The sequence below is a fragment of the Pteronotus mesoamericanus genome, unplaced genomic scaffold (assembly GCF_021234165.1).
Source record: "Pteronotus mesoamericanus isolate MK-2021 breed Mesoamerican mustached bat unplaced genomic scaffold, CSHL_Meso_final contig_32, whole genome shotgun sequence".
Taxonomy (NCBI): Eukaryota; Metazoa; Chordata; class Mammalia; order Chiroptera; family Mormoopidae; genus Pteronotus; species Pteronotus mesoamericanus.
In genome coordinates this window covers 3,559,629-3,575,018 of record NW_026555134.1, presented here as the reverse complement: position 1 = coordinate 3,575,018, position 15,390 = coordinate 3,559,629, and the positions used below count along the sequence as shown (strand labels likewise).

Here is a 15,390-nt window from a genome sequence, read left to right as displayed (position 1 = left end):
CTTTAATAAAGGATCTAACCTCCTATATATAAATTGCACATAACTGCAAGATACAAGCATTTACGTAGCGCAGGATATAGGCTACTTACTATCTCTACAAAGTTGTTAGCTAGTTTCCAAATATTAACGTACCCAAACTTGTACATTTATTTTGTACAACTTAAAACAAATCAGAGGTTATTCCTAATATAATCTCACTTAGATTCTCTTTCCTACCTTGTTTAGAAGGAGACAAAGAAGTAGCTCTCTAGATAGCCGATAACATACTTAAATAATTCTTCATGGACTGTGTTATGTGAGACCAAGGTGAATGAAACAGGGACACTCATATAAACCATGAGAGAGAGAGCTTTACCCTCTGCACCTTATTCAAAATGTGCAGGCCAGGCACCAGCAGACAAATACTTTTAGATGTGAACAAGTCCCCTTCCAGTTCTTTAAGCAGCCGCAGCAAATGCCTGCGTCTGCAAGAATTGCCCTCTTCTAGGGCAAGGCAAGGATAAAACCAGTGATCCTGCCTCTTTCCTATGCAGACAGAAACAGCAACATTTGCAACTGGCTTCAGCTCTAAACTGCATACAACTCAATTTCTTAAAAGAACAGGCTGAAAAGAACCGGCTAACATACTTACCTGGCCCTGGAGAGAAGGTAATTTGTTTTCTAACACAATCCCACCACTGCCCTAGGTTGGTGGTTTTCAGGATGTCACTCCAATATAATCCCAGAGAGAAGTGCTCACACCTGGGCACCTGCCCCTGAGGGGAGCCATGGTCGGTGCTGGGGGTGACCTGACAACTGCTGGCTGAGATCTGCCACCCACAGACATTATTGAGAGTAGGGTATGGGTTTTTGTCTCTCAGTAAAGCAATCTGTTGGATAAGCAAAAATCAAAAGCTAAATTCAATAAACATTTGTTTTAAAGTACTTTTGCCATGCATCCATAAACTAAATATAGAATCCTGTTTTTCTAAAAAAAGAGACTTTCAGGAAATTAATTCGAGAATATGGTATGTATCTTTAAAAATTTAATTGGTTTAATTTTTAAATTGGTAATATAGTCACATGGGTCAAAATTCAAAAGGTTGTTCACAGCACCATTATTAATAAGTCAAGAGGTGGAAATAATTCAAGTGTCCAGGATAGATGAATGGATACACAAAATGTGATATATACATACAATGAACTATTATTCAGCATTAAAAAGGAAGTTCTGACACGTGCTACAACATACCTTGAGGATATTATGTTCAGTGAAATAAGCCAGTCCCAAAAAGGCACATACTGCATGATTTCAATTGCATGAGGTTCCTAGAAGTCAAATTCATGAAGTAGAATGGTGCTGGCCAGGGCCCAGGGAGAGGGAGAAATGGGTAGTTATTTAGTGGGCACAGAGTTTCAGTTTTGCAAGAGGGAAAAATTCTGAAACATTCTTTCACAACAATGTGAATATACTTAACACTACTGAACTATATACACTTTAAAATGCTTATGGGGTAAAAAAAAAAACACAAAAAACACTTAACTTTAACTTCCCTGTATTTTAAATGTATTTTCTTGTTATTAAAGGAATCAATAAAGAAGCACAAAAATTAAAATGGTTAAGATGTTTAAAATTATCAAAAGTTTCCAAGGCATAGATGGTAAAAACCCATTTCTATCTTTATCCCTCACCCACCCTGTTTACCAGGTTACTAGCTCCCTGTGAATACTGTTTCCAGAGATAAATTAACTATTTTCAAATAATCTCTTCTTCTTCTTCTTTACACAACTATCATGCCACACACACATCTTGAACTTAAAATGTCTTGAAGAGGACTCCAAACCATTGCATTATAAACTTCTAATTTTTTATGTTTTCATGATATCCTATTGTTTGCATGTGCCATATGTATACCAACAGCTCCTAATAATGCACTTGTACATTTAGGTTATTTCCAATTTTGCTGTTACAAAGAGTGCTGCAACTAATATGTGCCAGTTTATTTGTAGAATACATTCCTAGAAGTTACATTTCTGGATCAAGAGTATCTATTTTGTGACTTGTCGGCTGTCACCAAGGGCTCGCCATACAGGTTGTACCAATTTACACCCTCACCCTCAGGTATCAGAGTTCCTGTTTCCCCACCTCTCAGAGTATGTTTGTTTTCTTAGCTAATTTAAGTTTTTAAAAAAATGGGGAGGAATTCAGAAGAAAGTGTTATCTAAAACTGTCTCCTGTGCATGCATCATTCCACCTGAGTGCTTAGAAAGTGACTAGCAAATGAGGCCTGACCTTTTGATGGGACACAATTGGGCAGGTGACAGGTCTCACTAGAAGCCGTGACACACCCCTGGCCACCCCCACACACCTTTTCCATTTAATTGGTTCACAGCTGAGCACCACGGACCAGCCCAGCTCTCTGGCTGACCTGCTCAGGGTGGTAACCGGAAAGTTAAACAGTGCTGGTTTTCTCAAAGACTGACAAATCATTCTCTAGCCAAACACGCTACTTAAGACTTGAACTTAAGGGAAAAAAAAGTTGATCTCACAAAGTTCCCTGTATAAATGAACTAGCTCTCAAAGCAACTGGCCTCATTGGTAAGTAGTTCCCAAAAGATCCAGAAAACACGTCAGAATTTTCCCCTACCTATACCATAAACAAACTCTTAGAATACTGCAAAAGAGGCAAAGCTTTTAAAGAAACCATCTGGGTAACACTGAGTGATACACATGAATTTCACTGTTATTTTTTTTTTTAACCAATCCTTAAAATGATGCAAAAGTTTTCAGGTCCTTTGAAAATAATATAACTGGTTATTTCTCTATTACACAAAAGGACTTATTTTATAATTAAATATATTTTCATAGTTTTTCCAATAACATACACCACAATGCCATTTCCTTCAAGGCATATTTACATATACTTCCTTTTTTTTTAATTCAATCTTTATTGTATATTTTTACATTACCTTTTAGTCTCCTTATTCCCCCTCTCCCATACATATAATTTCCATTGTCTCCTTTTCAGCCTTATTTACAAGCATTAATTGGTACAAAAATCAACTTTATTGTAGTGTAATGGACATTCAGTAAAATACTCCTGCTTTAGCAATATATTTCTATCAGTTTTGACAAATTGCTCTACCTGCATAACCACTGGGATTGGATTCTTTAAAAGGAGACATACATTATCCTGCTATGTCTGTTTCACATGAACACAAACATAGGCCTGAGCTCTTGAAATGTAAGAATTCTTTGCAGAGCGCCACTGGCAGATGGCAATGAAGTCTCTCCTTAAGCACTTCCAGTGCCCAGGGGTCTATTACTAAGGCAAGCCATATTCCATTTCAATAACTACAATCAAGTATGAGAAAGCACTCTTCTCAAACCTCATACCTGCTCCCTGAAGCAACACAAAGTTAGAAGGCCAAAGACTGTTGCCTTTTAGATACCTGTACACAGTCACTCTCACCCTCTTATCCACCTTGTGACTTCTCCAATCTAAACAGTTCCAGTGGTTTCCCAAAGTTTCCAGAACCCTCTCCCACCCAGTCCTCTCTTCCCTGTGGCTCTCCAGTGGGCCTTCTAAGCAGCCATTGTGCGTGGTTTGACCCGGGCAGAGTAGTGAGGCAATTGCCTCCTGGATCTCTACTCAAATATTTGCTAAGTGCCCAACATGTGCCAGGCACGTAAATATGAGCAAGACTCTGTACCTGCCCTCAGTAAGGTCACATAATTCCATCAATGCAGCCTAATTAACGATTTCAACTGCTGTTTTAGGGTCATGGCACATGCTGAACTCGGAATGCATTAAAGCTCACATACACTGTAGCCACGGTAGAATAATGCCTTCCAACCTCAGTGCACCCTTGAGTAGCTTTTCTTACTTTGATTTTTGTCTTACTCAAAAACACCAACATAAGAACTCTGGCAAGATATTATCTATTGTTAATACTAAGGTGATTAATACTTCATAGAAAAATGAAGTTCTCTTATTTCTTCTCATTGAAATGCCAAACAGTTTTTGAGTGAAGGGTGAGTCAGTCTGTGTGATTTTACCTGTAGTGATAAATGTTATTTAAGCAAAAGTCAAGCTGCGTTGTATTAGTTCATGGTACTACAGAATGTGATGGTAAACAAAGGAGTAACTGTTCTTTTTCTTTTTTTCTTTTTAAATTGCATGTGCTTTTCCTGACAAACTTCTACTCATCCTTCAAGGCCAAATGCAGATGGCATCACTTAGGTGAAGACTTCCATATTCCTAGACAAAGGGAAGAACAACCAGTCTCCTCTCCTTCACTCTGAGCTCAGTACTGTGGCACGCTGCTTGGTCATTTAACCATATTCAGGTCTGTTTAGGATGACAAATCATTCCGCTTTATTAGGGGCTGTTCTGGGTTTAGCACTAAAATTCCCAAGTCCTGGAAAACCCCATCAGTCCTGAGCAAATCAGGAAAACTGGTCACTCTATATGACAGCAGGTGACCATTTAATAAAATAGTATGGGGCGGCAAAGCCAAATACTTCATCACCTTATTTTTCTAATTTGAGACAACACTAAAAGTAGTTATAATTATCCTTTTCTAAAGAAAAAAGAGAAGAGACCGAGAGAGGGAAGTAACTTGCCCAACCAAGACCATGGGGGCCTCTTCAATTGAACCTAGGTTTGCCTGAGTATTCCACCGCACCGCATTCCCATGTTAGGGCCTGACGGCAGCTCTACACAGCAAGCTCTCAATAAATATCATAGAATCAGTAATTCTTTGTCATCATCTTTTTATCACACACTGTCAGCAAATATGCCGGGGTGGTCCTCGAGAAAGCTACCGGGCATTTTCAGGAGGGTCCATGTGATAGGAGGAACATATAAAAACACATTTACATGCACTGTCTTTAACTTAACTTGCTCTCCTGTGCCACCTGAAGATGTGAATGCCAACAAATTCAACCTCACAAAGATAACATGGAAACTTTCAAGACTGGCCCATTTAAAACACTTGGCTATGCACAGAAGAGAAAAACCAGCTGTTAGGCCAGACCCCAAGGGCTGTGTTCAGGTGGAACTTCCTGAGCTAGGGGGACACAGCGGAGTGCTGGGAAGACAGGCCACAATCCTCGGCCAGAAAGTACTCCTTGGAGGTCAGCTTGTCATCTGTTGACACTGGAATTTGGGAATATTACTTATTCAACGCCCTCCTGCATGGTATGGATTATATTTTAGAATCTAAGTACTCACACAGTATCTTAAAAAAAAAAAAAAAAAAAAAAGTTGTTGTAACTCTAATGACCAGGAAGTATCCTCCATCTTTGGCTTTTGACCTTCTCTTTTATTCCCCTAATCAAACACCAAATTCTTGCTCCAGGATTACAGAGGTTAGGAAGCAACCTTCCCACCCCCAAGTTAAAAGAAGTGGGACTATGGGGATCTCTTTTAAAGCAGTTCTAGAGAGAACCCAAGAGTTCTAAGAACGCAGGCCCAAAGCGCCCACTCCACCCGCACACCCACTCGGAGCTGCCATTGTATGGAAATGTCCCAAACGCTATCTCCTTCGGGTCCTCCCCAAAGGCTCCGGAGGTCCCCTCCTCCCCTGGGGTGTGCTGTCTGGCTCCCCCGCGAGGGGAAGGGGGAGACTAGGAGCCACAGGCTCAGACCCGGCGCCACTTCCACGGTTAATCAGTTTACCTGGGATGTGTATTTGGCTGAACCCCCCCTAGGGACCTTCCCTGGCCACCCAGGGTCAGAGAGTGATTTAAAAGCTCTTCAAAGTCTGGACCGGTCTCTGAGCCAGCCCAAGACTGGAAACCTGGGAGGGACATGCTTTACTCTTCAAAGTGAGAACAAATGCGAAAGGATTTAGCACTTAGTAGGTAGTCAATAAATGTTAACTTTGTTTCTCCAGGTTAGGCCTCCCCTCCCCCACAAAAGCCAGCGCAGTCCACACCCGATCCCGTCCTTCCTGAAATTCTACCGGACCAGAGGTCGTTTGCATTTTTAACTGGAGATTGCGAGTTTCCTTTCCCTGCCAGCCCAAAGCGCCCGGTCCATTTTTAGACTTCATTTTGTTCATCTGTAAATCGGGGCAGGGGGCACAGGCCTTGCATCTTTCCCAGGTGTGACATTCAAACGAAATGTTAAACTGTGCCCATTATTATTTCTAACCTCAGCCCTTGGTACAAGAGAAGGCTCAGCACGTGGATGCAGCGGCCAAGTCTTCGTTAAGTCGGGCATTACAAAGAAGGCCCTCTGAGCTTCCCCTGTTCCAGGACACGGACCGGGCCCGCGTTAAAAGCACCCCCGGGCACTTCTGCCCCGGCAGAGCCGCGCCTCACGACGGTACGTTCTGGCCCCAAGGCACCCACATGGTGCCTGCCCCAGTTCAACCCATCTTCAACGCTCGTCTTTCCTTTGTTCCCGGTGTGAAATCCCCGACAGGAAAATCATCTGCCACCCCGAGGGATCCTCCAACTGGGCTGCCAAATGGCCCAGAAGATCTTGGTTGCCAAGCCAACGTAATCAGTTCCCTGCGGAGGACTCTGAGAGAGGGCCGGGAGGAAATGGGGGCCGAAACCCAGCGATCGCCAAGGCCTCCACCGCGGGCTCCCGGGCTGCTCCTTTCCGGTGAGCCCGTCGGCCTCCCGCAGCCACCCATTGATGGGCGCTGCCCGGGTGCACGGCACGACCAGCCAGGCCGGACGTCTGGGCTGCTCGGAGGACGCATTCGAACCTGCCACCTGCAGTCTTCTCTCCTTCAGAAAAGGATCTAGAGGGCAGGCCCGCCCTTACTCAACAGAATCTGGGCTCCTTGGGGCTGTGACCTTCGCCGCCACCAGCCCCGCGCCGCCAGCTTCTACCTTCCAGTTTGCCTTCCTCGGAAACTCACGCACACCGACCCCCCGCCCCTCCCACCCCACCTCCCCACACCCTGTGAAAATTAAATGCCCCAGACAGAGCTCTGGACAGCCTCTGTTCAGGTCCTCATCTGGCCCGGGTACTCGCGCTCAGTACTCACCGAGATTGGGGTGTCGAGCGGCGGGGTTGGTGCGGCCGGGCAGGCTGTGCAAGACCGGACTGTCGAAGGGACCGGCAGAGGCAGCGGCGGCCGCGGCCCAGGACGCGCCCACGTCGGCCATGTAGGCCGGGTAGGGGCTGGAGTAGGAGCCGGCGAAGCCCGCACGCCCGTACTGCTCGCGGCCGGTCAGGCCCGCGCCCGCCGCCCCGCCGCCACTGCTGTAGGCCGCGGCTTCCCGGGCCGCGGCGGCGGCGGCAGCAGCTGCCAGGGACCCTGTGGTGCCCGGGAAGGAGAAGCGCGGCGACACAGGCGGCGGGGTGTAGGCGGCTCCCTCGGCTCCCGCCTGGCTCCAGCCCGGGCTGCTCTGCTGGGTCCCGGGTCCAGCACCCGACGGGGCCGCACCCGAGCTGCTGCCCGAGGTGGCCCCGGACGCAGCGCCTCCGCCTCCGCCCTGGAGGTAGGACAGGCCCAGCACCGAGGAAGGCACCCGCGGCGTGGGCACGTAGACGGGCGAGGATGCAGCGCCCGCGCTGTGCATGAAGGCGCCCGGGCCGCCCGCTTCGTAGGCCCCCGGAGGGGGGCCGTGGTTGGCGGCCATGGCCAGGCTCTGGTACATCGCCCCTGCGAGCTCTCAGCCTCAGTCCTCTCCCTCGTGAGTCAAGGAGCAATGCGCAGAGAGAGAAATAATCACAAAAACAAATAATAATGTACAGGTGAGGGACTGTCACCAAAACGAAGATCAAAATTCAAATGTGTTTTTAAAAAATCCTTCAAAGATATATACGTATTAAATCCATCATTGAACAAAAGACTTGTTTACTCAGGGAAATCCCAAATTAAATTTTTGGTTGTTCCAGGAGATGGTGGAGGAGGGGCCAAATCCACTCCAGGGCCTGGAGTTCCCGAGCGCCTAGGGGTGGCTGAAGATGCAGGGTAGGGCGTGGGCGCAGGTGTGGGAAACGGGCCTTCGGGTCACGCCGGGAGCCGCCGCTGCTCAGTCTTCAGGACACCGCGGCCTCGGGCGCAGGGCGCGGCAGGCTGGCTCCGAAGCCCGGGGGCCGGGCTGGCTCCTTTCCTCCTAGCGTAGCCGCCGTCCTAAAAGAACGACAAAAGGGGAGTTCAGTTCATTCTGAGCTTTCAGAGCCCGCTTTCCCTATGCTTAGTTGCTTCTCCCGCACTGCGCACGCAGTCGCCACTCTCAGGCACAGCTTCGGAAGCTGGGCGGTTCCGAGGGAAGCCGCGGTCTTTGTTTTTCTGGAGGCCGTGGGGTCTGGCTCAACCCTTAGCGGGGGGTCCCTTCGATGTGCGGGAGCTTCCCGATTATTGGACATGGAATTACGGGTTGTGATCTAGGTCAACTTTTTTGTGTTGCTTGTCAGGACTTTATTCTATCCTATTTTTTAAAAGTATATTTATTGTCACAGTATATTATCAGCCCAAGGGTGTGGGGTTTCCCTGGAGTGCCTGGGACCCAAGAAACTCACCTATCTTCTCTGTTCCTCGACCCGTTCCTAAGTGTATCTGGCCATGAAAGAACTTTACATTGCCCATGGAAGACAATTACAAACTTATAAAAACTGGCAACCTAAGAAATTTTTGTTTGTAATTCTTTCTTTTTAAACTAGAGGTAGAATCAAAATTCTATAAACATAAACAAGCAGTGTCTGGTACACCTCAGTGAAAAGGATTGTGAAATCTCTTATCCATACTCTATATATACCATGTGGACACCAAATCAGACAAGATACATGTTTCTTGCAAGTAGTTGTATTTCAGAGATTTTACAGATTGGATACTAAAACCAGAAAAGTGAGAGAAATGGACAAGGCCACTTTACGGAACTACTCACTGGACCATTCCAATTCATTGAATGGGTTTTTCCCATAGAATCACTGGCCCACCCATGTCTGGAATCAGACCAATGAGACCAGCAAAGAGCAGTTTATAGGACTTGACTGTATTTTTGGATCCCGTGCTTTGTTCCTGCCAGCCACTTCTTCCTGATAAAGTAAGAGCTCTACTTTCCGAAGCACCTGCTCTGTTCCAGGTCCTTTCCTCCACAACTCCACTAAGTAAAAGCACCTCTCCTCATTTTATAAAAGAGGGAACTGAAGCACTGGTTTGGAAACTTGTCGAAGATCTAAGTACAATTACAGGGGGTGGGGGAATGGCATTGGTAGGGCCCAACGGGTGTGAGGCTGTCCACTAGGCTCCCACTTTTCTCCTTAAGAAGAGGCAGCTGCTTCTAACAGTGGTTTCTTTTTCATTGCAATAGTAGACTGACAAAGATATTACATGAACTATCTACCCAATCCAGGTTCTGCTGCTTATGGAATGAATGACTTTAAACACATTACTTAACCTCTCGGTGCCTCAGTTTCTTCATTTGCAAAAATGCAAATATTAAAGATATCTATCTCACAGAGTCATGGTAAGAATTATAAATCAATATATGTAAAGTCACTTATAACAAGATCTATGTAAAACTATTATAATAGGTACAAAATAGTTCTATATAATTGTTGGCTATTATTTACAGATTTCTAATGTACCATAAGAAAGTGCCTCATCTGTGATATGTACTGTAATAAATGGTTATCTTTGTTATTGTAAAAAATAATCTGGAAATGGAATCTTTTTAATACTTTTAACCATTTTTGCAACATTGCTAATAAAAATAATGAAATTAATAGCACTGTATTTTATAGTCACATTCTGAGTCTTAAATATTTGTTATTTGCTTTCTAAACTATACTATAAATTATTGGTTTGGTGGACATTTATTTCAGTAAGAAGTTTGGTTAGAGAGTGGATAAGAAAACTGACCTCAGATCACCAACTTTCCCCTTTGAAAATGAGGGCAAAAAACTAATACCTCATAGGAATTTCTGGGTTTCACTAAGTAAATACATAGGTTTACCTTAGTGAAATATTCATTATTTAATTTTTAAATTAAATAGTTGACCTGTTTATTTTTTTTCTGTAACATTCAGCTTCTGCAGTTCTAAAACATGAGAGTTTTTTTCTCACATAAATTCAGGAAAGGAAGATTTATAATTTTGTGATCCAACTTCCAATATACACACAAATGCTCACTTGCAAGCTTTAAAATGTAAGCGCTAAAAATGTCATAAATCTAACATTTGCCTTACACTCTCTGCCCTTTTAAATGACTGATACATTGTCTCAGAGTTGGATTACTGGACAACAGAAGGTGGAGAAGGTGGAAAAAGCCTTCCATGGCTTTCCGGAAAAAAAAAAAACCCAACAAGAAATGAACTATTTTCTTAAAACTACTCTTGCTTGTTTCCGTAAGTGAGCCCGGGCCCAGGCTCCCCGAGAGGGAAGCCAGCGAGCTCCTGGGAGGGGCAGAGGTCTGGCCTCGCCGTGGCGGCCCAGGCCCGCACCCCAGTGTTCCCTCTGCCCTAGATCGCTCATCCTAGTTCACCCCAACTTCACAGGCCAGACAGGAAATGCTTTCTATCTTCGTGATTTAGCCCACCGCCTTTTTCCGATCTATTTCTGAGAGCTGGGGAACTGAGAGCGCCAAAATGTTCGCGTCCATTTACAAGTCACTCCTGCTCTCTCCGCTCAGGTCGCGCCTTCGCTCTGGGCCTGCTGCGCAGAAAACCGTCACACACGGAGGCACTCAGAAATGGGGGCGTGGGGGCATCACTCCGTCACTCCCATTAAAACCAGTCTGTATTTAAGAGCCTGAAACCTGCTCCCAGCTGTCCATTCCGTCTCTGAGAAACACAGGAAAGACTTCCGTGATGCGCTTTCCCAACCTTCCCAGCGGTGCGGGCCTTGCTGCCCGATTCCCCCCAGGCCTTGGGTGCCTCACTACCCTCTCCCCCCAACCGAAAGTCACCTCATCCCATCAGTGTGGTGGCAGTTCATCACTCGGGCATCCTCCTCTCCCCTGGGTGACCCCACCACCACCAAAGCCCAAAGCCAAGCGACATAATAGTGCTGATCCGGGCAGCAAACCGCGGCCAGCAGAGGGACGTCACTGCTTTCCGCCCGGTTCCAGCCCTCAGCTAGAAGCACCCAGAACTGCTGTGGGTGGGTAGGGTTGCTTCGTGGGGGGGCGTTTAGTTTGCGGCACCTCAATCAGGAAGGCGAGGAGGCTGGTCAGAAAGGCATAGTAAGTCCAGGGGCTCAGCAGCCGTGTTCGACTTCGGAGCGCCTCCCCGGGGCCTCTGTCTCCCACAGCCACTCTGCGTCCCCAGAGTCGCCAATGGGCGACACTCCTCCGTCTTGGCCCCTCCGTATTCAAGCCGCCGTGTGGCCTGTCCCGGATCAGTTGGTCAGGGTGATTTCGCCTGACCACTACCACTACCCAGGCCCTGGCCTGCGAGGTGCAAACAAGGGCAGGAGAATCTGCACGCAGGGGCGGAATTTAAAAAGTTCAAGTTCGCCCCAAAAGAATCCAAAAGCAACCTCGAAGATGGTTCTCCGCTCTCCGATCTCCCCCCACCCCCAATCTTACTTTGTTTTGAAGAAGCTGCTAAGCCAAAGGCAGAGCAGGCTTTGGCCACTTCGGGGAAAGAGGAGTGATTCATGTCTTCTTTCCACCTACTAGTTACCTCTCTATTCCCAGGCAAACAGCGCGGAGGAGTTCGGAGTGTCGCGGTTGGCGGGAAAGGGCAAGGACCGGGAAGAAAACAGCTGTACCTGCGGGATCTGGAGCTTCCAGGAGGGCCGGCGTGTGATCTCCTGGACTCGGGAGCTTTGGCGGCGGCAGAGCCTCTGGCAGCCACTGTGCCAGCCGCCTCCAAGTCCCCCAGCTCGCCGCCCGGGTCCCCTGGCCCCTGCGCTCCCGCTCGCCGCAGCTGACTGGCCTATCAGAGTCACGTGCAAGGGCTGGGGGCGGGGGTGCGGCCAGGCTGCTGCAACTCCGCTGGGCGTCCAGCTGCAGAGCTGTTTAAAAAACTCCCCTAGCAGGCAAAGTCCAGGCGCAGAGATCTCCTCGGAAAAAGCCAAAGTGCTGCCTCCAGGGCGCGGGGCTTCACCCACCGCCTCGCGGAGGTCGATTTGGTTTGCAGTTTTGCCCAGGGTCAGCTTTATTAATGAGCCTTCTCTCCAACCTCCTCCCTGCCTTGCCCACCTTCCCCCACTCCCGCCTCTGGGCGGCCCAAAAAGCGGTGGGCAAGAAGCGAAACTGATAGGGAGGTGACCCCCGATCAGATGTAGGGTACTGGGTCACCAGGAGTGCCCGGTAAGCTACAGGTCTCTGAGGGGTAGTGGTTAGTAGGGATCCTCCTGGCCCGGGACTCTAGTTATGTGTAAGAAACAGCAAACCTGGGACTGGCCCCTCATATCAGAGCTCGGAGACGTAAACCTTCTTTTCGCTTTCCCAGCAGCTTCCCAGGTTGTCAGTGAGGCGCTGGCTCCAGCCCTCAATTTTATGTATTTATGCAAAATGTGCACCCCTGCCTGGCGACGCTTCCCACCTCCCGCGGCCTCTCCTTTCAGATCTTTCTGTTTTCAGTGAAGCCTGCGGCGCCGCAGCTCTAATCCCAGGGACAAGGCGGGGCCTTGCGGAGCTCCGCAATCCGGCGGGACTTCTCGGCCGGCCGAGAGGGCTCTGCCTGCAGCCTTAGCTTCCTCCCTCTAGCGGGGGCAGGGAAGGTGGCGGGCCGGGGTTTCGAGTTGGCGTCAGTGCCTAGAGGCCCCAGAGCAGCGGGGCTGTGCGCCGGAGAGTCCCTCAGACAGGTCTAAAGGTTAATAGAGCAATCACAGGGCCCTATTACAGCGTAAAAATAACCCATCGATTACCGCAGCCTTCAGCCCCAGATAACAGCCGACCGGTGGCTCTTACGCTTTCTGTTAAATTTTCATTCCCCCTAAAGCCGCGTTTTTCTCCCTATCACAGGCTTCCCATACCAGATTACAGGGGTCGGGAGGGGGCCGGGATACCACCCTACGTGAAACCTGTACGTCTCCGAAGGAAGGATTGCAGTGACACTCGCTTCCGCAGTTGGTGATCGGTCGTGGATCCCCGGCCTGCGCGAGAGTAACCCGGGCACAGAGGACGAGGCTAGGACGCGAGGGTTACTTGAAAGGAAACCCCCAAAAGCACTGTAGCCAACTCGTGGGGATTCTTAGGAAAATCCCAGAGGAAGGACCGAGCGCGGCTGCGCAGGGACTTCTGTTCCCTGAGCTAAAGGTGCTGAGGTCCAGAGGGGGCCCAAAGCCGGAGACAAAACGGGCTCCGGACGGAACGGAGGAAGGTCTGCGCCCCGGCAGACGCACCGACGCCGCACCCTAGGACCACTGTCCGCCTGGGCACCTTCGCGCCCCAGAAGCTGAGTATCCCTTTCCCAGCTCTCCCAGCGCCTCTGCAAAATTTGACTCTGCAGATCCCAGGCCTGAGACTAAAGAGGGAGGAGATCCTGGAGATCCTTGAGGCTGGACCTGGGTAAAGGCAGTTTCTAGAGGACACTCCGACCTGCGCTCTTTCAGACTCAGCGGAGCACAAGGGTATGCGCCTCCTACGTTGTCTGAAAAAGGCCCTCATCCCCATTGGGTGAGCGAGAGCGGCTCGAAGCCAAAGGCCTGCGTTTGGGGCTCATGGGGGCTTTCTGGAAAGCTGAAATTCTGGGCTTGGACGGGCAGGTGGCTGCCCTGGCCTCGTTCACTTCTCCGTGGGGATTTGTGGCTCCAGCGATGCCCAAGGTCTCAGAGCTGCCTCCCGTGCGAGACCCTCAGGGGGCAGAAGGCGCTGACAGTGGGAATTAGGCAGGGATTTTTTTTTTTTTTTTTTTTTTTTTTTTTTTTTTTTAAGCAACAAGCCAGGTGCTTGGGGCTGGGCATCTGGAGGAGCAGCCCTCTGAGCGTCCTCACACAAGCCAAGGACAAAGGCCGCTCCCACGAGATTTTCCAGGAGTGCGGGTGGACCAGGGCGCGATAGCGCGGGTGCTGCGGTTCGCATCAGTTGGACGACCTGCGGCGAGCCTCCCGCGACCCTTCTTCCCCCACCCCGCCCCCAGCCTCTCAAAATTTCAGCCTCCTCCTCTCACCAGTGATGGGAGCCAATACCAGGTCTTTCTATATGTGGCCTGGTTATGAGACCCCTGATAAAAGAGCCTGCTTTTTCTAAACTATTGCTTTTGAGGAACCCCGGATTCACAAGCCTCCCACCCCTCCACTCCCGCTCTTGGTCAGGCCCTTGGCAGAGCTTCACCGACACCTCCCGCTGGCGCTCTCCTGGTCGGCTGAAGCCGGGGAGCAAAAAAAGATTCATAGGTTCTAAAAAGGCGCCCTGGGACAGAGAAATTTGTTTGTTTCCTGTGGGTTTTTTCCTCTGATTCCAGCGCCCCAATTTTCTTCCCAAAGGGCTTAGCTCAAGGACAGTCAAGAGGGTGTTTGGCGAGCAGCCTGCTCTTTTGGGGTGTTTCGTTTTCCCTCGCTCCCTCCCTCCTTTCTTCCTTGGCCTCCTCCCTCCCTTTGGGAGGCGGGAGCCGCCTCGCCGCCGCGCGTTGCCAGGAGCGGGGAGCATTTCAAGGCCTCGCTGGCCCGCCAGCCTGGAGGAGGTTTATCGGCAGGTTCCCAGGCTTCTCCCTGTTCAGGAGGCCGTTGGAGGGGGAGGGAGTGCTCTAAGGTTCGAAATCTTAAGAGGCTATTTTTAAGGAGATTTCCTAGGCTGCTGGTCTGGGATGTGGCCCAACCCCCCTCACGTCCTCTTTCTGCTTTCCTTTCCCATACCCTACAGGGAAATTTGAATACTGTGAAAGTCTTTGACCTCTTTTTACTAAGGGTCTGAGTCTAGTGAAGAGTCAAGGTGCAAGATTTTAACAAATGAGAATTACTTAGATGTACTGTAAGCTTAAAAGCATTCTCTTTAGGGCATAAGAAAAGTCGCGTTTCCTTACTCCATTACGGCCCCTGGGACGTGAGTTGCTCGTACCCTAGCAGAGAGGTGGTTGCAGGCTGGACATGAAGTACAGAGGAATCTGAACTCTAGTACCCTTGGGGGGGAAGATAATAAACAGTGGACGATGGAATTTGCAGTGACACCAGCGAGGGTCTCCAATGTCATGCTCCCCGGGTGTCCTGGTGGGACTGAGCGGCTTGCTTTAAATGCCACCTCGGGCGCCACCATCTCAATTCCAGCTGGTGAGGTCATTGGGCAGCCTGCAAAAGTCAGTCTCGGCTCCTACCCTACCCAAAAACCGACGAAGCCTTAAAAACACGGGGTCCTAAAAGTCCTATAATAGAGTACAAGAAGCTCCCCGAGAGAGAGCAGGGGACCACAGAAGTCAACCCTCATCCTGTGAAACGAATTCCTTTGGAGACATAGATGCATCTCTGTGGACTTGTGAGCTCGGACTCAAGGACAGGCAAGCAAAGTGACCCGCACTGAACGTATGTGGGCTCTTGACCTGGTCCCCACGG

General features: G+C 49.0%; 1 protein-coding gene across 2 annotated transcripts in view; it reads right to left on the bottom strand.

The window, feature by feature from the left end:
- The window catches only part of GATA4 (GATA binding protein 4), a 45,540-nt gene extending 37,551 nt beyond the window's left edge, over window positions 1–7,989 (bottom strand). For both annotated transcript variants that reach the window (XM_054575929.1, XM_054575930.1), the window contains exon 1: window positions 6,991–7,989. In XM_054575929.1, the coding sequence (XP_054431904.1) occupies window positions 6,991–7,606 (616 nt within the window). In that variant the 5' untranslated portion in view covers window positions 7,607–7,989. The remainder of the gene's footprint in view (window positions 1–6,990) is intronic.
- Between the last annotated feature and the right edge of the window lie 7,401 nt (window positions 7,990–15,390).